General features: G+C 41.0%; 4 protein-coding genes across 5 annotated transcripts; 3 read left to right on the plus strand and 1 right to left on the minus strand.

The window, feature by feature from the left end:
- Positions 1–1,743: 1,743 nt before the first annotated feature.
- tmed2 (transmembrane p24 trafficking protein 2) lies at positions 1,744–5,544 on the plus strand. 2 transcript variants are annotated; one of them, XM_031301247.2, is made up of 5 exons: positions 1,744–2,109; positions 3,017–3,209; positions 3,400–3,417; positions 3,756–3,863; positions 3,973–5,544. In XM_031301247.2, exons 1-5 carry the CDS (start codon positions 1,930–1,932, stop codon positions 4,095–4,097), a joined length of 624 nt encoding a protein of 207 aa, XP_031157107.1. In that variant the 5' UTR covers positions 1,744–1,929; the 3' UTR covers positions 4,098–5,544. The 2 variants fall into 2 exon arrangements, with proteins under 2 accessions (XP_031157107.1, XP_031157108.1); XM_031301248.2 differs by lacking the exon at positions 3,400–3,417 and having other exon boundaries at positions 1,746–2,109.
- Positions 5,545–7,008: 1,464 nt separating this feature from the next.
- ddx55 (DEAD (Asp-Glu-Ala-Asp) box polypeptide 55) lies at positions 7,009–17,090 on the plus strand. Its single transcript, XM_031301249.2, has 14 exons — positions 7,009–7,239; positions 7,333–7,383; positions 9,368–9,454; positions 9,583–9,674; positions 11,252–11,314; positions 12,921–13,070; positions 13,700–13,889; positions 13,974–14,056; positions 15,071–15,202; positions 15,297–15,389; positions 15,728–15,842; positions 15,996–16,164; positions 16,255–16,547; positions 16,847–17,090. The coding sequence occupies exons 1-14, from the start codon at positions 7,132–7,134 to the stop codon at positions 17,024–17,026; spliced, it is 1,806 nt and encodes a 601-aa protein (XP_031157109.1). The 5' UTR covers positions 7,009–7,131; the 3' UTR covers positions 17,027–17,090.
- Positions 17,081–25,753, minus strand: eif2b1 (eukaryotic translation initiation factor 2B, subunit 1 alpha). Its single transcript, XM_031301251.2, has 9 exons — positions 25,434–25,753; positions 25,076–25,177; positions 24,298–24,434; positions 20,263–20,379; positions 18,960–19,072; positions 18,802–18,870; positions 17,586–17,661; positions 17,354–17,479; positions 17,081–17,276 (listed from the first exon to the last, which is right to left on the minus strand). The coding sequence occupies exons 1-9, from the start codon at positions 25,444–25,446 to the stop codon at positions 17,121–17,123; spliced, it is 909 nt and encodes a 302-aa protein (XP_031157111.1). The 5' UTR covers positions 25,447–25,753; the 3' UTR covers positions 17,081–17,120.
- On the plus strand, positions 20,608–22,303 carry LOC116051032 (tripartite motif-containing protein 16-like). The gene has a single exon (XM_031301250.2). It carries the CDS (start codon positions 20,629–20,631, stop codon positions 22,291–22,293), a length of 1,665 nt encoding a protein of 554 aa, XP_031157110.1. The 5' UTR covers positions 20,608–20,628; the 3' UTR covers positions 22,294–22,303.
- Positions 25,754–25,868: the final 115 nt, after the last annotated feature.

The following is a 25,868-nucleotide window of genomic DNA, read 5'->3' on the forward strand; positions in this document are numbered from 1 at the left end:
CGCGGATTATGCTGCATTAATGTAGTGTCTGAATAATCGGAAAAGTGACCTCCAAATGGGAAGATTCACGTGAAAGTCGGTGAAAGAGAGGTTTATCGAAACAAAACTCGTCTCAATTGCTGTCTTATTTTTTTAAGGTCTCCTATAGTGACCATATCAATGTAGTTATTGATGAAAATGTCAAAATGTATTTGGAGTCCGCCTATTGGAAGTTGGAAGAATGCCTTTCCAACTCGGGAAAGGGGAATATCCGAGGAGAACCTAAATACAGCATTATTTCACACTGGGCGGCCGTTCTTCGCTGCCGCTTTGCCGCTTTTACATAAAGAGAAATATAATACATAAAGAGAGTTTTGTCCGATCAATAGACAGTGAGACATAAATTAAAGAGTCCTATCACTTTCTCTTCGCGCATGCTCATTGATAACGTATCCTATTTTATATTTACACGGGTACAACAAGCGGTAAACGGATTGTTCGCCGCTCCAGCGTAAAAAACCGAAACATTCCGCAGCCCACCGCGGAAACCGCACAAACACAGAAAGTAGCCTAACGTTGTAGCTTTCGTATTTTTAATGTAAAACTTTCCATTTTATATTTAAGGTAGGCTATGTCTCCTCGTATAATAAACCTGATTCTGATGCTGATTATCCAAGAAGTCGCCGCAATCTTCTGTTGATCTAATAATAATAATTAATTTACTAATTTATACTTACAACTGATATATAAAATAAAACGTATTCAGGCTATAATTGAAACATTTAATTTTGTTTTTCAGCAGTTTTTGGCAAACTCAAGACAGCTCAATTACCTAAAATAAGATAGACTTTATTAATCCCACACTGGGGAATTTCCTGTGCTACAGCAGCTCAAATGAAGAAAAATTACACACATCAGTATAACACAAATACACATTAAGTAGACGTAGGAGCAAACATATACATGAAGTATAAGAAATAGAAAAAAATAGAATTAGTTATAATAATAATAAAACAAACATATTTACACAATATATATTTTCAATTGATGAATTCATAATCCAAAAACATCATAATTAATAGTAAAACACTGACAGGGAACATTTAACTGCACAATCAATACATTTTTGCATTTTTCAGACTGGATACAGACTTAACTTCAGTGAGATTTTGAATGCAGTACTTTTCCTTGTAATGGAGTATTTTAACCCTTGTGTTGACTACGGGTCAAATTGACCCATTTTCAATTTTTGTTTTATATCAGAAAATATGGGACGTAGAAATAAGCGCTGAAAATGTGTAGAAGAAAAATTTAAAAATTTAAAACGTTGGAAAAAGCAAAAACAAACTGTCAAAAAAAACTTTTTTTCAAGGTTGACAGGAGGACAACACAAGTGTGGTATGAGTACTTTTACTAAAGTAAACCACTGACAGAGGTTGATGTAATGCTCTGCTCAGAACAAGTAAAAAGTCACTTTTGGCTACATAGTCCGATATATCTATATATTTATCTTTATTTATCTGTAGTTTATTGTTGTTTACTGTTTGTTTACTTTTTGTAAAAATATTTAGCTAAAAGTTTATTGTTATTGTTATTCTTATACTGTATTTTTTCTATACTGTATTTTTTTGCTGCTAAAATCTGCTGCTGGATATCCAATTTCCTTGCGGGAGTCATCCCAAAAGGATCAATAAAGAGAAGTCTAAGTCATTTTGACAGCATTGTGCCTCGCATTCTAGTAGGTTTGGCCCTCGCCGGCTGCCGTTTAAGCCTGTACGTGGCATTCAGAGACTAACGTTACACACAGCAGCCGAGGCTGGTGTGGCTCCGCTCCTGCAACAACTCACTCATACAGACTGACATCCTGCACTCCTACAGGATACACTGAAGCAAGGAAGCTCTTTAAATCACCAGACTTGTTGTGACGCCCGCAATAAAGCATTTAGAAACATGTTTACCGTGTCGGAGCTGGTTGTCTTGCTGGCCGTCCTGTCCGCCACTGCGTCCGGCTACTTCGTTAGCATAGACGCCCATGCCGATGAGTGCTTCTACGAGCGGGTCAACTCCGGCACAAAGATGGGCCTCATGTTTGAGGTTGCCGAAGGAGGCTTCCTGGACATCGATGTCGAGGTGAGATACTTCACTGAGATAATAAACATGCCACCTAATATGGAGAAATAGGTTTGTTTTTTCTCCTAATGTGTGAGTGTGATATAGGCCTGTGCTAGCTAACGTTAGCTGCCGACGTCTCTGCGTAACGTCAACTGAAACTAACGTTAGTTGATGGTCATCAACTGATTTTAATTTAAACATTTGAATGTCTGCATCAAATTATTATTCGACCAGCGTTCTGTTATTAAGTGCGTGAACATGTTGATTTAATTATTCATAAGGATACAGGAAGTGCAGCGTTAGCATTATGTCCGGGCTAAATTGTGCCATCAAACTATGTACGTTAACGTTAGCCAATATGGTGTTTTAGCATCACCTAAAAAAAACATCACCTCCTTCTGACTTGTTTTCTGTGGAAACGTTACTGTATTTTAACGTGCAACGGAGTGTTTTGTGTACACAGATGTTGCTGCCATATGTTACAACAGTGCCACCAATTAACCATGTCAGATGTTGCTATACATTTTAGTACTAAACAATGTAAATATGTCAAATATACGCTGGATATACTGTCATAACCAACAACCTCATATTTATTCCAGCACCATTTGTACTTTTGCATTGCCCTGTTGCCTTACAGTTTACAATCCTCATAGAGCTGTATTAGTCTACATTTATGTATTTTTATATACAGACATATCTGTACATTGTAGTCAAATGTTTGTTTACATTGTTCAGCCTCTTGTTTGTTTTTAGCCATACGTCTATAATGGCTCTGTGGATGTACTTTAAGAGCAACAAAAAGCCAGAGTCAAACACTTACTTGGCCATTATAGTGGATTCTGATACATGCTTCTTTTTTTTTTCGTGCCCTCATGCAGCAGTGATCTTTACTCATATTTTTGTTTTCTTTTGTCCTTCCCAGATAACAGGGCCTGATGGTAAGCAGATTTACAAAGGTGACAGAGAGTCCAGCGGGAAATACTCGGTGGCAGCACACATGGACGGAACCTACAAGTTCTGCTTCAGCAACAAGATGTCCACCATGACACCCAAGATCGTCATGTTCACGATTGATATTGGAGAGGCCCCCAAAGGCCAGGACATGGAGACAGAAGGTACATAAATGTGTGGGTTTATGCATATGTCTGTGTACAGAGAGAGAAATTAAAGAATTTCATAGCAATATATCATCAGCCAGCCTTTACAGATAGATCATGCAGATAGCAAACCGGTTGCTCTGTCTGTTTTCTGCTGATCTTGTTACCTTTTTTGACTTTGTTTTGGGCACTCTGTTCCTCTTTGTAGGTGGTGACAACTGGGATGGTAGGGCACAGGGCTAAAACTGCTGTTGTGAAATAGTTTTGAGTTTGCGATGCACTGCTAGTTTCCTCTAACCAGTGTTGTTTCCATAGTATAAACTAATAGTGCATTTCTACAATACATAGGAAGTTGTATTGTTTGTGAATGGCTTGACTATTGGCACAGTGAGAACATGATGATCTATAAATGTCGCTGGTGATGGGGGGGGGGGGCATCACCTGCGACATAAGCCACAATTACAAAACTGTTATGCATGTATTGCATATCTCCACGCATGTTTTATTGTTTGCACATCACCTGTGTCGCGGCTTATTACTGATGGTTACTTTCACCCGTTTCAGCCCACCAAAACAAGCTGGAGGAGATGATCAACGAGCTGGCAGTTGCTATGACAGCTGTAAAGCATGAACAGGAGTACATGGAGGTTCGCGAGAGGATACACAGAGCAAGTGAGTCCAGAGCCAATATGAAGAACATGTACAAAGAACCAGTTTGTCGTTTTGAAATTGTTTGAGTGGAAATTAAAAATACCGTCTCTCTCTCTCTCTTTCTTTCTAGTCAACGACAACACAAACAGCAGAGTGGTGCTGTGGTCATTCTTTGAAGCTCTGGTTCTGGTGGCAATGACACTTGGACAGATTTACTACCTGAAGAGATTTTTTGAAGTACGACGAGTAGTTTAGTGCGATTAAATGATCCCTCTGTGTCCTCCACTGATTTTTCTCCAACACCAAGACAGTTATTTACACTCTGGAAATGAGACTGGCAGATTTGAGTAAAGCCTGATTGGATTTCAGATGTTTTGTTCTCCTGTTAACCTATTTGGTTCCTTCTTTATAAATGTAATTAGTGTGCGTTTGGAACGAATGGCCAAAAGATTCTGGGATAGATGTCAGTTAAGTTTATTAGTTCCTTTTTTATGTTTTTTTTTTGTCCAATATTGTTAATTACAGTTAGTACAAATAATTTGCCAGTACAGTTTTACCTGTGTGAATGACTGTAAGGCTCATAATTTTAAGTAAAGGTCAGAAGACTTAGAAACTCACATAAATGGATCGGCACGTGTGGAGTTCCCACAGGAGAATGAAGATTTAAAATGGGACCCTTTTCAAATGGTAAAAAAGACAAACATGAAAACAGTGCATTTGATTTTTTTTTTGATCTGAGATGCAGGGGGTTTTGTTTCTTGGTCTAAGCCGAGTCGGACAATGTACTCCCAGATATGTGATATCTGTACATTGTGTTTATGCTCTCAGACAACAAATTGCACTCCTGATAAATGCATCTAAATACCTGAAGGGTTTACACTGCAGCTGATTTTCAAGGGAAAATGTACAACTTCTAGCTGTGTGTTGATTCTTAGCGATCTGTGCTGCAGGAGACGGGGGGGGGGGGGCTTCAGTGGACATCTTTTGCAGGGAAACTATGTAGTTCAGAAAATGGCAACAGGCAAGTGGTTTCTTGGCCGTAAGAGTTCACAAGTTAATTTCATTTTTACGCTTATTTGAAAACTTCCAACGCTACTTTAGCAGTAAGACCTTAGAAGAGCTGAGGCAGGGTTGGATTTTAAACTGAACTACTTGGGAGTGGAACTCCAAAGCAAAGTGTCGAGAAATACTGAAATACACGTTACATGTTGATTGAGGCTGGTTGGGGGCGGGGGGGTGGGGGTGTGACACCTAATGACTGCTGTGTGCTTTAGTTGCTTCTACTATAGCTCTTTTGTTGGGGTTAGGGATTTTAAATTATATAATTGTATACAAATTTGAACCAGTTTTTTTTTTCATGGAGCATATCCTGTGACATGCAACTGTTTGGATGATGCCTTTCAAATTAATCTTTTACCCGTTTGTTTCCACATCAAGGTAAAAAAAAGTACGTCCAAGGCAGTAGCTTCACATCTATCACACAGCTGCAACATCCTAAGTGCTGCGTGTCACTGAATATGCTCCCGTTTTGTATTAAAAACAATCTTTGGTGAGCTCTGGCAGGTGCTCTGTACACAGTCTCTCCTTTTTGTGATTACAAACGACTAAATCTGATAAATGGATCTGTACAAATGTAGAATGGTTGTCTGTGGAGAAAAAAAAGCCCCAGGTTTCATAATAAAGCCAATATTCTGTACAATTACTTGGATGTCTTTTTAAATGGGTGGTGATGTCTTATCAAGAAAGTTTGACTGCAAGTTGTCTAACTTAATGGTTTTTAAACTGGGTGGAGTTCATGACCAAGGGGATAACAGGAAATTAAAGTTGACAGTTTTCACAGCCGGCAGCTGTGTTAAAATAAATTGCCTGTAATATTGCAGTCATAGCTGGACCTGAGCCAGCGTTAATTTAAATTGTTTAATTTTGTTTTTCCTGCTATGAAGAGTCGAAATGTTTGCCAAATGATCATAGAATCTGACTCAACTTGTTGAGTGCTGTGATGAGGTAATATAGCAACAACACGCACAAGCTTCTTTTCAACCTGTAAATATTAAATACAATAAAATCTTACGAGTTCGAATGCAGGACTTGTAATAGCATTTTAACAATGTCCTATTGCCACTATAACAAAAGGACTGTTTTGGCAGAACCGTATTAAAAATAGTTCCTACGTGAAACTGCTCACAACCAGGTCTGTGGATTAACTCGAATAACTATCATGATTTCTGGAAAGAGCCATTGCTGTTGAGATTTACTAAACAAAAATATGACAATTGGAGCACCACAAGCCGCCGGGGCTATCTAGTTCCATTATAGACATCTCTACGGCCGGTGTCTCCAACACTGGGCAACTCACACCAAAAACATATCTTGATTGATAAACAGCACTACAGGTAAGAGGGAAAATATGAATTTTGGATTTTGGGGTGAACTTTCCTTTCAAGTAACCTTTTTAAAAGGCAGGATTTATACTTGTAGCAGAGTATTTTTACAGCGTGGTATTAGTACTTTTACTTCAGTAAGTGACGAACACTACTTCCACTGCAATTACAATACAACAATAAAATAACTAGAGATGTTCCAATACCAGTATCAGTATCAGTATCGGCTCCGATACTGCCTAAAATGCTGGTATCGGTATTGGGAAGTACTGGAGTTCATGCACCGATCTGATACCACGTAACAAAACCCTAAAGAAAATCTACGTTAAAGTAGTTTATTTATGTTCTTTTTCCGTTATAACTGTCAAACTGGAGAATAAAAGAAAGTTCTGGGGCGTTCATTGTTTGAGTTTGTTCAGGTTTCACAAAGAGTTTAACCTGAGCCAGACCGACAACAAAGATAGAAATAATATCACATCCATACAGGGATAGTAGTATACAGCTGTTAAAACATGATAAAATATATGACACGCTGGTATCGGATCGGTACTCGGTATCGGCCGATACGCAAGTTCAGGTATCAGAATCGGTATCGGGAAGCAAAAAATGGTATCGGACCATCTCTAAAAATAACTATATAAAGCAGTAACTTGCACTTTAATAAAATGGCCGGAATGTTTATTCCATATTTGTTGTATCTAGCAGTACAAAAAAAAAATACAACTTAAAAAAAACGAAAAATGAAAATCATTGGACGCGGAACGATACTCATGACAGCGCTTCAGTTCCGACCGGCTCGTAAACATCAGCGCACCCGGAAATTAGAGCAGCGTGGACAGTCAGTCAACTCAGCCCAGCGGTGGCTAACAACTTTAGCATAAAACTGTGCTTAATGTCACACTTCTAACATGGATAACACGACAGAAGGGAGGTGGGACAGTTTACCTGTTAAACTCAACGACGCAATTTTACAAACGCTCGACGAACTGAAGTTCACGCACATGACACCTGTACAGGTAAACCGAAGCACGTTAACCCAGAGCTGGCTCTCTGTTCCACCACTCTGCAGTAAACACATCACATTATTCACTATGGCTGTGTCTTTCTAGGCTGCGTGCATCCCGCTGTTCATGAGTAACAAAGATGTGGCTGCCGAGGCGGTAAGTATAACTAAGTACATGTACTCGTTAAGTAACGTTACTCTGTACTTAACTACAATTTTTAAGCACTTATACTTCAATTGAGTAGTTTTATTGTATGCTATGGGTGGGGGGGAAAATGGATACAGCATAGTATCGTGATGTTTTCCGTGGCAATACTGTATCGATACACAGACGCCAAGTATCGATCTATTATTATATATGTGTTGGTCAGTTTGTCTGCTTGACAATCCCAATTTGCAGCAATAAAATTGAAGTGAGATGAACAAACAGAGAAATGTATCTTTTTAGATAAAATAAGATGTTGACAAAGTTTCCTTTTTGGGACATCGTTTGAAATTGGGGAAAAAAATTGAAGTTGAAAAAACCGTCATAAATTGCAATATATCGCAGAATATTGCAATATGTTTAAAATTGCAATAACATCGTATCGTGACACAAGTATCGTGATGATATCGTATCGTGAGGCCTCTGGTGATTCCCAGCCCTAGTGTATGCTACTTTCAATTTGGAAGCCAATATTGTACTTTTTACTCAACGTTACTTTGTAGATGTCAGATTATTAATACAAAATATAAATCAATACATCTTGATGCGTTATTAAAGATTAAACTATCCAGCAGTATATAAAATAATAAGTTAGCTTCACGTTTAACAGCTGCAACATTAAATATGAACACAATGCATCAGTTATAATAATAAACAGTTCAACCTATCAGACACGCTGGTACCACTTTACTTTCTAATAAATATGAAAGGTTTATGAACCGTCTCTTAAATCATGTATTAATGATCTATAGAAATAAGACCAGGGCTGTAGTCAAGAACAACCTAAATCAAGTCCAAGACTAGAGCCAGTCATGACAGAGCTCAGAGCAAATCGAGTCCTGTTTAAACCTGTTTCCTGTTTGTGCTAATATAGTGATTAAGGCGTTAGGATGGATCTATAGGCCTGTCGCAGTATGCAGTAAATCAATTAATCGCATGATAAATAAAAATGAGCTTGATCATTTTTAAATGGAAATTATCACGGGCAGAAAAAATTCCATTTTATTTCTTGTTTTTGATTGTGTTTTGGTTTTTTTTCTTGGTGCATTTTTTTGTTAACAGAGACTGAGCGTCCATTTTATTTGTTGTTTTTGGTTGTTTTGATCATTTATTGAGGATATTTAAAATGTCTTCCAGTTCCACTGTTAAATATTCTTTAGAAATAAAAGTGTATTGATCTTTGAAAAGGCGTACCTGCATTATTATGCCATTATCATTATATCAGATGAAAATGGTCTCAGAACGACAATATTATCGTTTATAGCAATCATTTCCGGGACAACTTATCGTCCAGCTAAATGTGTTATAACAGGCCTATGGCTCTATAGACAAGAATGACCTATGTACACAAGGACGGTTCTATAATCAAGTATGATCTATCTTCTGACATCAAACTAATCAATGCATAGAATTTAGGAAACTTTTTGTACAACTGATCCAAAATCAGCAGCCAGAAAAAAACTCAATAGTCGAGTCTAATAAGTCTAACAAGAGACCGAGACAAGTGCAAGACTTCAAAAAAGAGTGGACTCGAGTCCGGACTTAAGTTCTACAGCCCTGTACAAAACATTAATAAGTAGTTTTGAGTTGCCAGGTTGTGGGAAATCCTCCTCCAGCATGAATGCTATTTTAGCCAGCACTACAACTAATCATTTTCATTATCGATTTAATCCAATTATTTTCTTGATGCATAATATTGACTATAAAATGACAACACAAAAAAAAGTACAAAAATGGCTGTTAGGATTTCCCACAGCTCAATGTGAGCTTGTTTTATTCAACCAACAAAACCCAAACATATTCTGATAAAGAATTTAGAACCAGCAAATGTTTAACAGTTATCTTTTGGTTACCTTTTGCAAAATGTTTCCAAGACATCTGGAGCATTTTTCTTTAGTATTTCCTGTGCAGCTCACCAAGTGCCGTGTCATTGTAGGTGACCGGGAGCGGAAAGACGCTTGCTTTTGTTATTCCTATTGTAGAGCTGCTTCTGAAGAGAGAAGAGAAGCTAAAGAAGATGCAGGTGAGAAGCCAAGCTGTACATGTATCTTCTACCTGGAGCCAATGCCGAGCTTTCAAATCTTTTGGATGCTGAGTGTTGCTGGTGGCTGTTGATAGTTTGGTGAAGCTTGAGATCTGGTCTTTCTGCAGGTTGGTGCCCTGGTGGTCACGCCCACGAGAGAACTGGCTCTTCAGATCAGCGAAGTGATGGAGCACTTCATTCAGAAATTTCCACAGTTTACGTAAGTCACTGAAAAAGATCCGAATATAGATCCAAAAAGACAAAACAACAAACTGTAAAAGTTCATCCTTGACCTTTTGAATAGTAGTTAATATCCTTGTTTTTTTCCACATTGTTGAAATCATTTAAATATTAAGCCACAGCACTGGAAATCTTTTAGATAACGGGAGCCTAAAATTTCTGTAGCCTAGTCCAAAACAACAGCCTCCCAGAAGGCCTTTCCTCCGACTTACGTAACACTCCACACTGCTGTCTTCGGACAAGAAGTCACATCGTGAGATCGATGTTGTCGTCAGGCACTTCCAGACTATCCAAGCCTGTCAGTTGCAAAAACAGTCACTTCAAGGGTGCACAATTGCCCCATTAGGTTACATCGCAGCTTGGTTCGCGCCAGCCCGTCATTGCGTTCTCGTTCTTGGGCAGTGGTGCCTAGGGGGTTAAGGAAGGGAGCTTGGGACCGGGAGGTCGCCGGTTCAATCCCCAGACCAGCAGGATAAAATCTGGGTGGTGAAAGTGAAAGAGCAGCGCTTTTCCCTCCCTCATCACCACCACTGAGGTGCCCTTGAGCAAGGCCCTGAACCCCAACGGCTCCGGTGGAGCTGCTCAGTGGCCAGCAGATCAGACTGTGGTTGTACTGGGCAGCTTCCAGGTATGAATGTGGAACTGTGAATGTGACAGTGTGTGACACTGTGTGTGTCGTTGCAAATGAGAAATTGTTCTCAATCAACTTACCTGGATAAATAAAGGTTAAACAAAAAAAATAAAAAATACTGGACCAGTTTCAAAGATTTTTGGTCACATCAGTCTGATAAACAAATGCATGAGGACATGGGGTCCAGGTTGAAAAAAACAAACGAATTTACCCTTTTAAATAAAAATAAAATAAAAAAGGGACAGTTCAGATGTTTTGAAGTGTGTTTGCATGAGCTACTTCTCCATAGTCAGTGTGTCAGCTACAATAGATGGCGGTCGGCACGACAACAGTTTGGAGAAGCAGGCAGGAGTACCGACACGGAAGCTAAGCAATGTCCTGCTGTGGACGGGGGGGGGGGGGGCAGCAGCTAAACACATTTAAGACCCCTAAAAACATCTATATCAGTTTAAGTGGACACTATGTTTAGAGTATTTTCAGCGCTTCACCTTGCTGAAGCCGTTACCTCTGCTCTCTTCAAAGCCACCAGACTCCTTTGACAAAAACAGTCATTCTACAGCGCAGGCAGTCTCCCGTGTTCTGCGAGGTAAAATCACTGTTTTTGTCAAAAGGAGTCTGGAGGATTTGAAGAGAGCAGAGATAACTGCTTCAGTTCCCCGTCGTAAAGGGCCTGTAGGTAAAACAGACTATAGACAAGTACCTCATACAACCCCACTTCAAAAAATCTGAACTATCCCTTTAACTCAAACTCTTAATTTCAATAACCGATGAAGACTTTGGTATAGCGTTGCCAACATACTTTACACAATCACTGGAAATGACAACCTCACAGAAACCTTTTCTCCCATTTTGTGTCAGTCATGTTGATCTTTTGTGTTGTTAATTCATTTTATAATATTAAAATGCTTGGTGTGTTTGTTTTCTAGGCAGATTCTGCTGATTGGTGGCACCAACCCAATAGATGATGTGGAGAAGTTCAAGGATCAAGGGTATGTACCAGATATAATGTGTTAATTAGGGAGCTTTAGAGAGTTTGTTGTAGGCTGACTCGTTTACTTTTGGGAAGAGCCAGGCCAGCTGTTTCCAGTCGAAATGCTAAACTCACCAGCGGCTGGCTAAAGCGACGTCAGTCTTCTCATCTGACTCTCGGCAAGCAAGCATAATGTGTAGTGTATGTTTATCCCAAATATTCAAAGTAAGAGTGGGGCAATAATCCTAAATTTGTCACGTTCAAATGATTGAGATAAATAACGTGGATAGCTACAAGTGTACACAAGATAACATTGTTTTATTAATCAAATGCAAAGTTTCTCACTTCCAAAAGGTCTACTAAATCAACAGAAAAGTCAGAGTCCAAATGCAAAAATCAAATGTGCCCTAGTTAAACGGCCAATGTGTGGGAATTTCTCCCATCTAACGTTGAGATCATATATCGCAATCAACTCTCTCACACCACGCAGTTCAAAGTACGTATTACAGCTACGGTAGCCTTCACGCTTCAAAAAAAGACGGTCTCTTTCTCTTTTCAATCTCCTTTTTCTTTTTCTGGGCGAAGAAGAAGACTGTTCCGAAATTTGGATTTTGAATACGTGTGGTCCTCCATGTTTCCTCCTTCAAACTTGCCGGGGCCGGGAAGCTACGATACCCATTAGCAGCACCTGTGAGTTTATCACGTGACAGCGAAAACGTAAAAGGCAGAGCAGTATGTCCTGTATGTCCCTTACCGGCAATGAAAAACTAGACTTGGATGGATTTGGCTGAGGGGTAATGCACATTAACCTGAGGCACGAGAAGCCTGGAGAGTTGTAGGAAAGAAGACTTATCGTAACTGTTGTAGCTCCAACACAGACCAGGAAGTCCACCACTTCATCAGAGCAGGTCAAACAGGCAGTCGAACCAGATTCATCCAAACTCGCTCCAGGGATCCACACACTTCCAGCAGCACGCTGTTGCTCGGAGAAGTCGAGGGAATCCAGCTGGTTCTTGGAACAACTGCCAATCTTCTAACCGCTATATACATCACTGTTTTTCTTTCTTCGATCGACGATATCCAGCAGCTGGATTTAAACTTGGAGATGTCTCCTCCTCTAGCCACTCACTCCTCTTTCTGTTCTCCTCCATGCTGCTTTTAGACCACTCTTGCAGGGCAGGGCCCCACTCATATTAATTATTTATCTATTTGTTTTTATTTTTTGATGCCTATATGTTTGAACTGTTTTGTCTTTAGGTTGTTGTTGTAAGTGTTGGAGCTTGTATTGCAAGGCAAATTTCCGTGTCTACGGACAATAAAGTGCTATCTAGCTATCTCCAACCACTGGGCTGACGACAACTAACGATCATTTTCATTGTTGATTGATCTGTTGATTATTTTTCTCGATTAATGGATAAGTTGTTTGGACTATAAAATGGTATAAAGTGTGGACCAGTGTTTCCCAAAGCCCAAGATGATACACATTTAAGAAGCTGGAATCAGAATTTTTACTTTCTTTTTTTCTCACAAAATTACTCAAATCGATAGCAATTAATTGAATAGTTCACAACTAATATATTCATCTTTGCAGCTCTATTACATTTGTCTGTGTGTGTGTGTTTCAGCGCAAACATTGTGATTGCGACACCGGGCCGTCTGGAGGATATGTTCAGGAGGAAGGCAGACGGTCTGGACCTGGCCGGCTCCGTCAGGAGCCTGGATGTGCTGGTTCTCGATGAGGCCGACAGACTCCTGGACATGGGTTTCGAGACCAGGTGCTGAATAAAACTGTTGTTGTACTCATGGGAGAAGAAATCAGTCCTACACTAACACTGCCTGAAATAGATGTTTTTGTTAGGTCTTTGTGCCGCTAACCAGTCCTTCCAGAAAAAGAGTTTTTTTGTGATTGTTGCAAAAATCCTTGATTATGCGGCACGTTTTCTTGCAAAATGCATATGAATGAATATGCGGGATATTTATGCAATTTTATGCGATGAAATTGCGGGAACTTGCAAAAATTGCGGTTTCCTCATGGCTTCATCGCGGGGTTTGCAGCTTTTCGATGATGTTCACATCGCGTAATGACATCACTTCATAACGTTCCCATGGCAACAGGGGAAAATGGCTGCTCTTGTGTGAAGTAAACGCAACATTTTTCAACTTTCTGCTAAGATATGTGACTTTTTTGCAACGAAAATGCGGGGATTATGAAATCATGCGAGCGACGCATATTTTGCGCGGAAATCTGCAATTTATGCGCCGAAAGTGCGGCGTATTTGAAAAGAAAATGCGGCCCCCGCATAAATATGCGGACTTTGGCTGATTATGCATTGAATTATGCGATCGCATAATCCCGTTTTTCTGGAGGGACTGGCTAACAGAGCTCGTGTGTTTCCGTGTCCAGTCTGAATACCATTTTAGGCTACCTGCCTAAGCAGAGGCGCACCGGCTTGTTTTCGGCCACTCAGACTCAGGAGCTGGAGAAGCTGGTGAGGGCCGGCCTCAGGAACCCAGTACGCATCACTGTCAAAGAGAAGGGCGTGGCAGCCAGCGCCAGCCAGAAAACGCCCTCGAGACTCGCCAACTACTACACTGTGAGTCACACACTAATGGTTTCACGTCAATCAGAGCCAAAATGAAAATGTATTCACACAAAGATGCTTATGTTGTATTTTCAGATATGTAGATCAGAAGACAAGTTCAACAACCTGGTGGCTTTTCTAAGGCAACACAAGCACGAGAAGAATTTGGTCTTCTTCAGGTATGTTAAGATGGGCAGCCGTTAATACGTACACACTGCACGGTTTAATCGGCCTTTCTGCATGGCCAAAACATACTGTAATGTAAACCCCCAATTGGCTTTGTCCAATAAAGTTAATAGAAACGAGACGACCGGGTCCTTAAAACTGTTCACAAAAAGCATTAACTTTGTACAATTTTACTATGAACGGAAAGTAAGATGGCTGGAAGATGCAGACAATATGGTCTGTTCTGCAGCAAAGTTAAGTTTTGCCTGCAGTTTTAGCCACAGGTGAAATACTACTACTACTACTACTACTACTACCACTACTACCTCAACATTAAAACAAGCTCACAACAGTTTACAACGGAACTTTTGAGAGCAGCTTTGAGGGAAATCAGACCGTGAAATGCAATCGGTTGTCAACAGCCGTCGATAGCTAGATTGTTGATCGTTCAGGCAAATAAATCAGCTGTGACCCCCCCAAAAAAAACCTGCATTACAAAGCAAAGACAGGGCGCCCGGATAGCTCAGTTGGTAGAGCGGGCGCCCATATATAGAGGTTTACTCCTCTACACAGCGGGCCCGGGTTCGACTCCGACCTGCTTCCCTTTGCTGCATGTCATTCCCCCCCTCTCTCTCCCCTTTCATGTCTTCATCTGTCCTGTCAATAAAGGCCTAAAAATGCCCAAAAAATAATTAAAAAAAACCAAAAAAAAAAAACCAGGCAGACATTTGGAACAAATCTTTAATTGGAAAGAAGTGTCAGGAGTGCTTCTGGTATCCTTTTAACCACCGGTGCTCATGGAAGGGAATACAATTCACATAAAGAAAGAAGAATTATGATTATTTATTTATTAAAGGCCTTTTTATGGTCCTAATTCATCTTCCTTTTTGTAAGTCTTACATTAGTTATGGGATAAAATCTGGTTTAATCAGTACAGTGTCTGCATTATGCGGTCACTTGCCTTGAAGTTAGTTTTTTTTGTCAGGTCTGCAGTTACTGACTGAGAGGACTTGTTGTCTCACCATCAGTACGTGTGCGTGCGTGGAGTACTACGGGCGAGCTCTGGAGACTCTGGTCAAGAAGGTCACGGTCCACTGCATCCACGGCAAGATGAAGAACAAACGCAACAAGATCTTTGCCGACTTTCGAGCCCTGAAAAGGTGAAATTGCGTGTACTGGGAAAAAAAAATAAATCTGGTTGTGTGTAATCGGCACTTTATGAATTGTATATAATTTTTGTGGTTTTTGTTGCAGTGGCATCTTGGTGTGTACAGATGTGATGGCCAGAGGTATTGATATCCCCGATGTTAACTGGGTGCTGCAGTATGATCCTCCCAGCAGTGCCAGGTGAGTGAGCAAAGTTTAATCTCTAAACCCTTCACGATTGGGTCAAATTATGTTACTATATTACTGTTTTTGTTATGCTAAAACTGACATCTTTTCATTAATGTATTTAAAATAGGTCACAAATATATAGCTTATGTTTTTAGAGGCTCAGTCATTTCCTAACAGCTGGGGACTGTGGTTTTTAATCAACATTTTCTTAAACTGGAGAAAATGGTGCATTTGTTTGGGACTATTTTCAGCAGCGGACTGCTCTTTAATTTTAAGAGGTCACACGATTATACATTTACAAATGCTCAGCTGCATTTTCCTTTTTGTTGTCTTGGTCTCGTCCACCCCAGTGCGTTTGTACATCGATGTGGACGTACAGCACGCATCGGAAATCAGGGCAATGCCCTCGTCTTCCTGCTGCCAATGGAGGAGTCCTATGTCAAATTTTTGTCCATCAACCAGAAAGTGAGTTCTTTTCCATCACTTTTTATTCCTGCTCTACCCTACAGTTAGGTCTATGTACATATGAGTACTATAAAGACAGGGGAATGTTAGCCACATAGGTTTTAAGATCATTTGAAGTGGACACATAAGGTATTTGTCTTGTCATTTCCTCAGTGCCCGCTGCAGAAGATGCTCCTCACAGGTGATGTTGTGGATGTGCTGCCCAAAGTGAAGGCCATGGCTCTGGCCGACCGAGCCATGTTCGACAGAGGCATGAGAGCATTTGTCTCGTTCGTCCAGGCCTACGCCAAACACGAATGCAGTCTCATCTTCAGGATCAAAGGTGAAAACTGCCACTTGTCTGTCTTAGATCCAAACCTGCAGTATGCATAAAGTACAAACATAACACTTTGTGCTGCATTTCTTTGTCTAGACGTGGACTTCGCCGCCTTAGCCCGCGGCTTCGCCCTCCTCCGCCTGCCGAAGATGCCCGAGCTGAGAGGGAAACATTTTCCAGATTTCCCCGCGACGACAGTCGACACAGAGACCATCCGCTACAAGGACAAGCACAGGGAGAAGCAGAGGCAGAAGATGCTCACTGAGCTGAGAGAGAAAGACGACACCCCCTTTCCAAAAAAGAGCTTCATCAAGAATAAGGCCTGGTCGAAGCAGAAGACCAGGAAGGAACGCAAGAAAAAGAGGACGGCCAAGAGGAAGCACAATGAGGTATTTTCTAGGGCTTACACTCGGTTTAATCGACAGATCTGTAGAACGGAGTTTCTCCACAAAGAATAAATCTAATTTAAATCTTGTGTTTACCAGAGATGAGCACATACGTTTCTTGGAAATAAGTCATTCAGCATGAATAAGCCCAAAAAATGACTAATCTTAGTCAACTAAGACCAAGACGACAGATAAGTCGACTAAGAGGGGGTAGCCCTAGTATTTTTATTTCAAATATTTTGATGGAACCGTCCGAGGGCTGGATTCATTTTATTGTATTTATTACTTTCCCGTGTCTGCAGGGCTCTGACGTGGACGACGAAGACATGACGGAGCTTTTAAATGACACTCGCATCCTCAAGAAACTAAAGAAAGGGCAAATCAGCGAGGAGGACTTTGAGAAACAGATAACAAGTGGAACGAAGTCCAAACACAAAACGGAAGAACCATCGCTCGGCGGCTCAGGGGATGAGGATGTGTGATCGGCTGTATTCAACTTGTAAAAAGCAGAATTTAATTAAACCCTTGACCTTTTGTTTACCTTTTGATAAATGGATTTTATTGGAGCACTTTGAGTTATAAATAAAGCTTGATGAGTTCGTCGCTGACAGCAGACGGGGTGAGGACTCCCAGGTCGGTGAAGAGGAGGGTGATGAGGGAGGGGGGGGTGTAATCGATCATAGGATGCTCTTCCGACAGGTTCTTTACAGTCTTCAGGGTATCAGCTTTGTACTGTGGAGGCGAGAAGAAGACTTGTAAAGACGTAGAACACAAAATAAGCCTAGATGTGATTTTCTTTGCCACCATACCTTGAATTTATCAGGCACGTCCTGTTGGTTGAGCGGATAGAGGCGGACAAATTTGAAACTCTCTGCCACGACGTAGAAGGGCTTGTTGTGAGCTTTAGAGCACACGGCCATCTGATAAGTGCCAATCTGCATCAGCAAAGGTCAAACATTTAGGTCTCTGTTTCGCAAGCAGCACTGGAAAGTAACTAAGTCTTTCATTACACAGACATGTTGTTGTAACACTGACACTCACCTTGTTGATGATCCCTCCGCTCTCAACGACTCCCTCTGCACCAACAATAACTAGGTCTACTTTCTCCAAGACATACCTGTGGAAAATGACAAATAAGTTTATGTTGACAATGTATAACACACTTTCTTTAAAAGGAACACGCCGACTTAGATTAGATAAGTCCATACATACCCTTCTCATCTCCGTGCGTCATCGTAACTCTGTGATGCACCCACCGTTAGCCTAGCTTAGCACAGATCCTGGAGGTAACCGGCTCCAACTAGCCTACTGCTCCCAATAAGTGACAAAATAACACCAACATGTTCCTATTTACATGTTGTGATTTGTATAGTCACAGCGTGTACAAATAACAAGGTCACATGAGACACAGCCATCTTCTAACCGTATACGAACTATATTCTCAGAAGGCGAAGCACTGCTACTTCTGCTACTTGGGCGGAGTGATTAGCGCAAACACCTGAAAAGCACCGTTGTTACTCTCTGCTCCTCACCACAGGGCTTCTCTGGTGTTGCGAGCAAATCACTCCGCCCAAGTAGCAGAAGTAGCCGTGCTTCTCCTTCTGAGAATATAGTTCCCAGTATGTATACGGTTAGAAGATGGCTGTGTCTCATGTGACCTTGTTATTTGTACACGCTGTGACTCTACAAATCACAACATGTAAATAGGAACATGTTGACGTTATTTTGTCACTTATTGGGAGCAGTAGGCTAGATGGAGCCGGTTACCTCCAGGATCTGTGCTAAGCTAGGCTAACGGTGGGTGCGTCAGACAGAGTTACGACACGCACAGAGATGAGAAGGGTATGTATGGACTTATCTAACTCTGGGTAGGGCTGGGCGATATCACGATATTTTTTACCAAATACCTCGATACCGCAACGATATTGTAGTGTTGACTATTGGTGCTTTCACAAAACATTTACACAACGAAATGTTTTGATAAATAATCACCAGTAATGTGGATATAATGACTAAGTGGGTAAAGGCAAATAATAGAACAGCTAGAACAGTCTGGTAAGTTCAGAAAATGACATCACTTTACTGTAATACAGCCTTTAAAACCAGGGAAAGACCACACTTATGTCATATTACCATATCACAATATCGGTATAATATCGATATATTGCCCAGTTCTTACTCTGGGGGGATACGGTGAATAAGATAAAGTCCCAATAAGTCGGCATGTTCCTTTAAACTTGATAATAAATGTTTTTACCCGACAGCTGCATCCAGAACTACTGTTACTGGAACATTGAGCTTTCTCAGGGCGTCTGCCATCTGTCGCCTGAATGAAGAAAGAAAAAAAATCAGATTCAATGATTCTGTGTGTCCCCCCTCAGAATAAAACAAACTTTACTGACGCTATTCACTCACCCGGCTGAGTCAGGCTGCGATTCAGTCACATAGACAGAGAAGCGTTTCTTCTCAGCTGCAGCTTTTTCCAGAACCCGGAGGACGACTCTGGAGTATGAATGAGTCAGGATTTTCTGGGAGAGGAACATTTTAAATATGTCAAGCAGGGAGGGGGATTCTTCATACAATTGCCTTAATAATGTGTGTACAAACAGTGTGCTGTATGTCTGCATATATCTAAGCTGTAGTGGCTAAAATCCAGAAATCTGCTGGATTTCACTAATTTAGGCCGGATATACGTCCCCTTCCTCTTTCTTTGTGTTGTAATTTTAACCTCCAGTGGATTTGTGAGGACTATGGTTAACTGCTCCTCAGATCTCTGCAGGGTAAATCCAGACAGCTAGCTAGACTATCTGTCCAATCTGAGTTTTCTGTTGCACAACTAAAACTACTTTTGAACGTACACACGTTCCACCAAAACAAGTTCCTTCCCGAGGCTATTTTGCAGCGGCACCGCAGCTTTTCTCCGATGTTTAACACCGCCCATGACGATTGTGATTGGTTTAAAGAAATGCCAATAAACCAGAGCACGTTAACTCCCATCCCAGAAATGCTGTGTGGACTAACCAGACTCTTTCTGAATGTTAACAAGGACCTTCAGTCACAACAGTCAAGTTTTAAACCTGCTCATAGTACAAGTTCTTTGTTGTCATCTACACAACTATTACAGTTCCCACTAACAAGCTCTTCACTAGTCGAGCCAAGGCAGCTTTATTTGTATAGCACATTTCAGCAACAAGGCAATTCAAAGTGCTTTACATAAAAGATTAAAGAGCAATTAAAAACATCCGTTAAAGAGAATATAAAAAACAGCTATAATCTAATAAGACGGGTATGTAATACAAGAATAAAAGTTACAGTGCAGTGTAAGAAATGAATAATAAGAAGAAAAGTCTTCTGCCTTGATTTTTTTTAAAACAGGTTGCAGCGGACCTGCAGTTTTCTGGGAGTTTGTTGCATAAAAAATGAACGCTGCCTCTCCGTGTTTAGTTCTGACTCTGGGCACAGAAAGCAGACGTGACCCAGACGACCTGAGAAGTCTGGGTGGTTCATTACCTCAACCATTAACTACTGAAATCAACTGCAAAACAAACTGAACTTAGATACATTAGTTCCTCTGAGGGACTACTTCTTTATACATTTATACTTGTATGTGGATTAATACGTGTCATTGTTTTACTCTGTGTGTCTCTCTCTTGATTCCATGACACGTTCTGAATTCATAAAACTTAAATGGTATACATTGTGTAAAACATATACTTACAGCGCCATCTTTGATGAAAGTGTGACAGAGCTTTGCGACTTTGGCCCTGGACATTGAGATCTTCTCTAGGAACAGTTCTCCTCTCTCCTCCATCACCTTCTTACAGCGAGACAGATCCTGACGGACAGAGTTAACAAAAGTTACGAGTTTTCTCACATATTTAATCACAAGCACAAACAAACTAATATTCTCATTGCTTCTCCTGAGAGCAGTATGGGCATTGCAACACACCCAGGATCTCTCTAGAACTGCTCCTCGTCCAGGAATGAAGCAAAACTTGATAATTCCTCCCAGATACATGCTGCTTTTAGATCAGAGCTTAAACTAGTTTCACTTCAAAGTCGTCGTCACTGAGCGAGAGGTGAAATGGCGCAGAAAGGAGTTGAGCTGGACCGGGAAACCTTCTCTTGTTCCATCTGTCTGGATCTACTGAAGGATCCGGTGACTACTCCCTGTGGACATAGCTACTGCATGACCTGTATTAAAAGTTTCTGGGATGAGAAGGAAACCCACAGCTGCCCTCAGTGCAGACAGCGCTTCACACCGAGGCCTGTCCTGCTGAAAAACACCATGTTAGCAGTTTTAGTGGAGGAGCTGAAGAAGACTGGACTCCAAGCTGCTCCTGCTGATCACTGCTATGCTGGAGCTGAAGATGTGGCCTGTGATATCTGCTCTGGGAGAAAACTGAAAGCACACAAGTCCTGTCTGATCTGTCTGGTCTCTTACTGTGAGAAACACCTTCAGCCTCATTACGATGTAGCTCAGTTAAAGAAACACAAGCTGGTGGAGCCGTCCAAGAATCTCCAGGAGAACATCTGCTCTCGTCATGATGAGGTGATGAAGATGTTCTGTCGTACTGATCAGCAGCTTATCTGTTATCTCTGCTCTGTGGAGGAACATAAAGGCCACGACACAGTCTCAGCTGCAGCAGAGAGAGCTGAGAGGCAGAGAGAGCTCGAGGGGAGTCGACAAAACATCCAGCAGAGAATCCAGGACAGAGAGAAAGATGTGAAGCTGCTTCAACAGCAGGCGGAGGCCATCAATCTCTCTGCTGATAAAGCAGCGGAGGACAGCGAGAAGATCTTCACTGAGCTGATCCGTCTCCTGGAGAAAAGAAGCTCTGATGTGGAGCAGCAGGTCAGATCCAGGCAGAAAAGTGAAGTGAGTCGAGTCAAAGAGCTTCAGGAGAAGCTGGAGCAGGAGATCACTGAGCTGAAGAGGAAAGACGCTGAGCTGAAGAAGCTCTCACACACAGAGGATCACAACCAGTTTCTACACAACTACCCCTCACTGTCACCACTCAGCCAACCTACATCCAGCATCCATATCTGTCCTCTGAGCTGCTTTGAGGACGTGACAGCGGCCGTGTCAGAAGTCAGAGATAAACTACACGACGTCCTGAGAGAGAAGTGGACAAACGTCTCACTGACAGGGACTGAAGTGGACGTTTTACTGCCACCACCAGAACCAGAGCCCAAGACCAGAGCTGGATTCTTAAAATATTCACGTGAAATCACACTGGACCTAAACACAGCATATACACAGCTGTTATTATCTGAGGGGAACAGAAAGGCAACATCAATGAGACAACATCAGTCTTATTCTAGTCACCCAGACAGATTCACTGGCTGGTGTCAGGTCCTGAGTAGAGAGAGTCTGACTGGACGTTGTTACTGGGAGGTAGAGTGGAGCGGGAGAAGAGTTCATGTAGCAGTCGCATACAAGAATATCAGCAGAGCAGGGAGGTTGGATGAATGTAGATTTGGACTAAATGATAAATCTTGGGCATTATATCTTAACAATCACAGTTATACATTTAGTTACAACAGTGTCCACACTCCCGTCTCAGGTCCTCTGTCCTCCAGAGTAGGAGTGTACCTGGATCACAGTGCAGGTATTCTGTCCTTCTACAGCGTCTCTGAAACCATGACTCTCCTCCACAGAGTCCAGACCACATTCACTCAGCCGCTCTATGCTGGATTTTGGGTTTATTATATTGGAGACTCTGCTGAGTTGTGTAAACTGAAATAAACAGAAGTCATTTAACCCTTGTATTGTCTTCCCATCGACCAAAATGGACCTGGTTTGGTTTGCCTGTTTATAAAGCATAAAGTAGCCTGTAAATTATCCCCCATTTCTGTCTTAAGTCTTCTTCGCCAACTTGATTCGAACTTATTACCATTACTGGTTTTACACTTCTGTTTGGAATGTATGGTCACTGCATCTCATTTACATGAAATGATGCCTAATTTCTGAGTAAAATTAGCAGAAATTCTGAATTATTTTGACTAATAGTTAAGATCAAAGGAACATATGTTTATGTATTATCACAGATTTTGACCCGGGTAGACCATGAAATTAGTGATCATCAATATTTATTTTAGTGTTGCATGTTGTTTTTGGGGAAAAGAAACCTATATTTCTGATATAAAAACTTCGAAAAACGGGTCAAATTTGACCCGAGGACCACACGAGGGTTAAGGGTTAAATTCTGTGTTTTAACTCGTCGACTTATTTTGTCTCCATGTTTGCTGCTAAAAGCAGATTTTTGTGATAATCTATTTTTCGTCACTTGTTTCTTCCTTTCTTTGCTTTTATCTACGTTTTTGTGGCTTTTTTCGACTTTTGTTTTTGCTTTCTTTAAAGTTTTTGTTGCATTTTTTGACACTTTTCCTGTTTTGTGTATCTAACTGTTCTCCAACTGTCTTCATCACTCTGAAATGTTGAACAAATTGTTGAGGGTGACTCATTTTCCCTCCTGACACTGATGTTTCTGTTTCTAAGTCCCATCACATAGGTAGGGATGCTGCGTGGACTGAGGGGAAAGGACACAAAGTTGAAGTTATTTTAAAACCTTCGAAGAGGAGACCTGATAATTTGATCAAATAGGAGGAAGCCTGGGTGGAGCAAAGTTAGGACAAAGCAAGGAGTAACTCCTCAGTCTCGGCTCCTTTGTTAAAATGTTAGGGGTGGGGGAAAAATCTTATGTTTCCTAATATTTTTTTGGGACGATTTTTAAAATGGATTCTTTTCCCTAGAACCGTTTTTTAGTTTTTGTACCAATGATTCACCTTAATATGTTTCTGTTTATACGGTACCGCTGACGGTGACTACATCATAACCGTTTACAGCAAAAACACAGCGAAAGCAGAAAATACGTTATGTACTTCTATACAAATGAAATAAACGTCAGACTGACTGACATGTGATGTGCATTCTTTATAGAAAACAATTAGTTTTTACAACTGTCGTGATAAATTGCCTCTGGAAGTGTATTATTTAACTTTTGTTTTTGTTTAAGGAAGAAAAGAAAATCGCAATACTCAATACTATCAAGTCGCAATACCTCTTGATAAAAAGTTAAATTCATATCACCATTGTAAAATCTTAATCAAATATGATCTGTTAAACTGGGAAAATATGATTAAGTTTGCAGATATTTTAGTTGTATATAACATTTTTCATGGTATGGCTCCCCCTCCGCTCAACAAATTCATTCAAAATCTAAACTCATCCACCAGAGCATCTACAAGAGGGCATTGTTAAGGACAGTCAGCTTTTTCCTTTCGAGCAGCCCATACGTGGAATACCACACCCACAGAACTAAGGAACATCTATCGAATCCTTCTCCAATTCCATAAAACATTGGTTATTGACTCATCAAATGTGCTGCCATAATACAGAATAATGTGTTTGTCTTTATCGCTACAGTAGTGTCTCTGTGTGCGCTTATGTGTTGTTGATGCGTTCTAATGTGTGTCTATGCACTTTTACCTGTGTCTACTGTGTATGATACTTGTCTTATGGTTTTCTCATGCTATCAACCTGCTAGTAGTCATGATTTGAAATAGTGGTTGTGTCATTTTACTTTAAAAATCGCAACACATATTGAATCGCACCCATGTATCGTGAAAGAAGCGAAAGGGGGCCAAAAGCATATCGTGCCCAGCCCTATAAAATATGGATGTGATGTTGATTATGTAATGTATATATCGTTGTTTGGATGCATGGCCGTGTCCCAGGCAGGCCACTCACCTGATGCTCTAGTGACGTGAGACTGATGAAGCGCAGGAAGAGCTCTCCTCCGGAGGACACGGCCACAGAGGAGTCCACTCCTGTCAGACAGTCTGTGGCCCCCGTCAGGCTCTCCCTCAGGCCCAGGATCGTTTCACCTGAAGGGGCAGGGACAGCTTCTCAACACAGGCTGTGGTTCACTAGAAACACAGGACACTTGTACTCCTCTACATCTCAGAGGTAAATACTGTACTTTTTACTCCACTACATTTGTCTGACAGCTTTAGTTACTTTTCAGATGACAGTGTTTCCTCCCCATCCTGTCCAGTGAAAACTGAAGGATGAGGTCTTCCTTTATGTCTTGAGAACATTCTCCTCCTTCTTAAGCTAAATAAAGTCTTTAAAAAAGCCTCTTGAATCAGCTGGAAAATGCATCGTCACAAAGCTGAAAACAGGGCTGTTTTTCTGACGCCATGAAAAGTTTTTAAACTTTTTAGAGATATATCGCTGCAGATTAAACTACCCAGCAGTATATAAAGGAGTTAAAATGAGCACAAACATAAACATCTACAGCAGGAAAATACAACAAACATTAATGCAGCGGGAATATTAATCCAGAAGAGGAAAACACTGACAGGGAACATTTCACTGCAACATACATAACGTTACTATTACTTCAGTAAGGTTTTGAATGCAGGACTTTTACTTGTAATAGAGTAATTTTACTGAAGTAAAGGGTCTGAATACTTACTCCCACCACTGCATAACAGGTAAAATGATGCTGGGAATGAACACACACCTTTGTCTCTCTTGAGGAATTCAAGCAGGGTGCGGATAGCGGCCACAGCAGAGGCCATGTCCGGGTCTTTCCTCATCTGAGCCCTGAAATACTCCACCAGTTCTGATCCAGGGACACAGTGAAGAAACACAGTCAGCATAAGTGAATACACCCATGCTAAAGTTGACTAAAATGAGAAATAAAAAAATCATCTTTTGTAGGTTCATCTTAATGCCTTAATTAAAAAAATTAGGAAAAATCCAACCTCGACAACGACAGTCTCTAGTTATGGTGAAGGGGATGTGTGCTTATGCTAAGCACTGTATAATGCTACTAAACGTGAAATATGAGAGGAAAGGGGAAACGTGAAGCCACGTACCTTCTTCATTCATCCTGAAACCCTCAAGAGAGCCTAAAATCTGGAACCGTTAGTCTTTAAAACTAAAAACTGGGAATGTTTGGTTCTGTGACTTCAGTCTGCCCCAAAAACGTTGACACATGCAGCTGCTGACTCCGCGCCGCTGCAGCTTTCGCTCAAATCAAATTATACACACAATTATAAAAAAAAATAACAGCTTAAAATCAACACTTTCACCTACACTTCTCAGAATGCCGCCTTAAAAATAGCTCTGAGTCACGGTGGAAAGTTGTATTTATCACTACTCGCTGCGTTCAGCTAAGAAATGCCATGGATGTATTAAGAGAAGAGAAATGCGTGTTGATGTGTCGCGGTGAGATGACGTACTACGTTTGTTTTTTTTAGCCCCAAACGTCGTGCCCTCTTCAGGTACTGTCGGAAATATTGCCACAAATT

Source organism: Sander lucioperca, chromosome 14 (assembly GCF_008315115.2).
Source record: "Sander lucioperca isolate FBNREF2018 chromosome 14, SLUC_FBN_1.2, whole genome shotgun sequence".
NCBI lineage: Eukaryota > Metazoa > Chordata > Actinopteri > Perciformes > Percidae > Sander > Sander lucioperca.

Bases quoted from the DNA above. Each gene is read 5' to 3' on its own strand.
- tmed2 (XM_031301247.2), top strand. From the start codon at position 1,930: ATGTTTACCGTGTCGGAGCTGGTTGTCTTGCTGGCCGTCCTGTCCGCC. The intron at 2,110-3,016 runs GTGAGATACTTC...TGTCCTTCCCAG, and splicing joins TCCTGGACATCGATGTCGAG to ATAACAGGGCCTGATGGTAA. The intron at 3,864-3,972 runs GTGAGTCCAGAG...CTTTCTTTCTAG, and splicing joins CGAGAGGATACACAGAGCAA to TCAACGACAACACAAACAGC.
- ddx55 (XM_031301249.2), top strand. From the start codon at position 7,132: ATGGATAACACGACAGAAGGGAGGTGGGACAGTTTACCTGTTAAACTC. The intron at 7,240-7,332 runs GTAAACCGAAGC...GTGTCTTTCTAG, and splicing joins CGCACATGACACCTGTACAG to GCTGCGTGCATCCCGCTGTT. The intron at 11,315-12,920 runs GTATGTACCAGA...TGTGTGTTTCAG, and splicing joins GAGAAGTTCAAGGATCAAGG to CGCAAACATTGTGATTGCGA.
- LOC116051032 (XM_031301250.2), top strand. From the start codon at position 20,629: ATGGCGCAGAAAGGAGTTGAGCTGGACCGGGAAACCTTCTCTTGTTCC.
- eif2b1 (XM_031301251.2), bottom strand. The intron at 17,480-17,585 runs GTGAGTGTCAGT...TTGCTGATGCAG, and splicing joins GCGGAGGGATCATCAACAAG to ATTGGCACTTATCAGATGGC. The intron at 17,277-17,353 runs GTATGGTGGCAA...TCGCCTCCACAG, and splicing joins ACGTGCCTGATAAATTCAAG to TACAAAGCTGATACCCTGAA.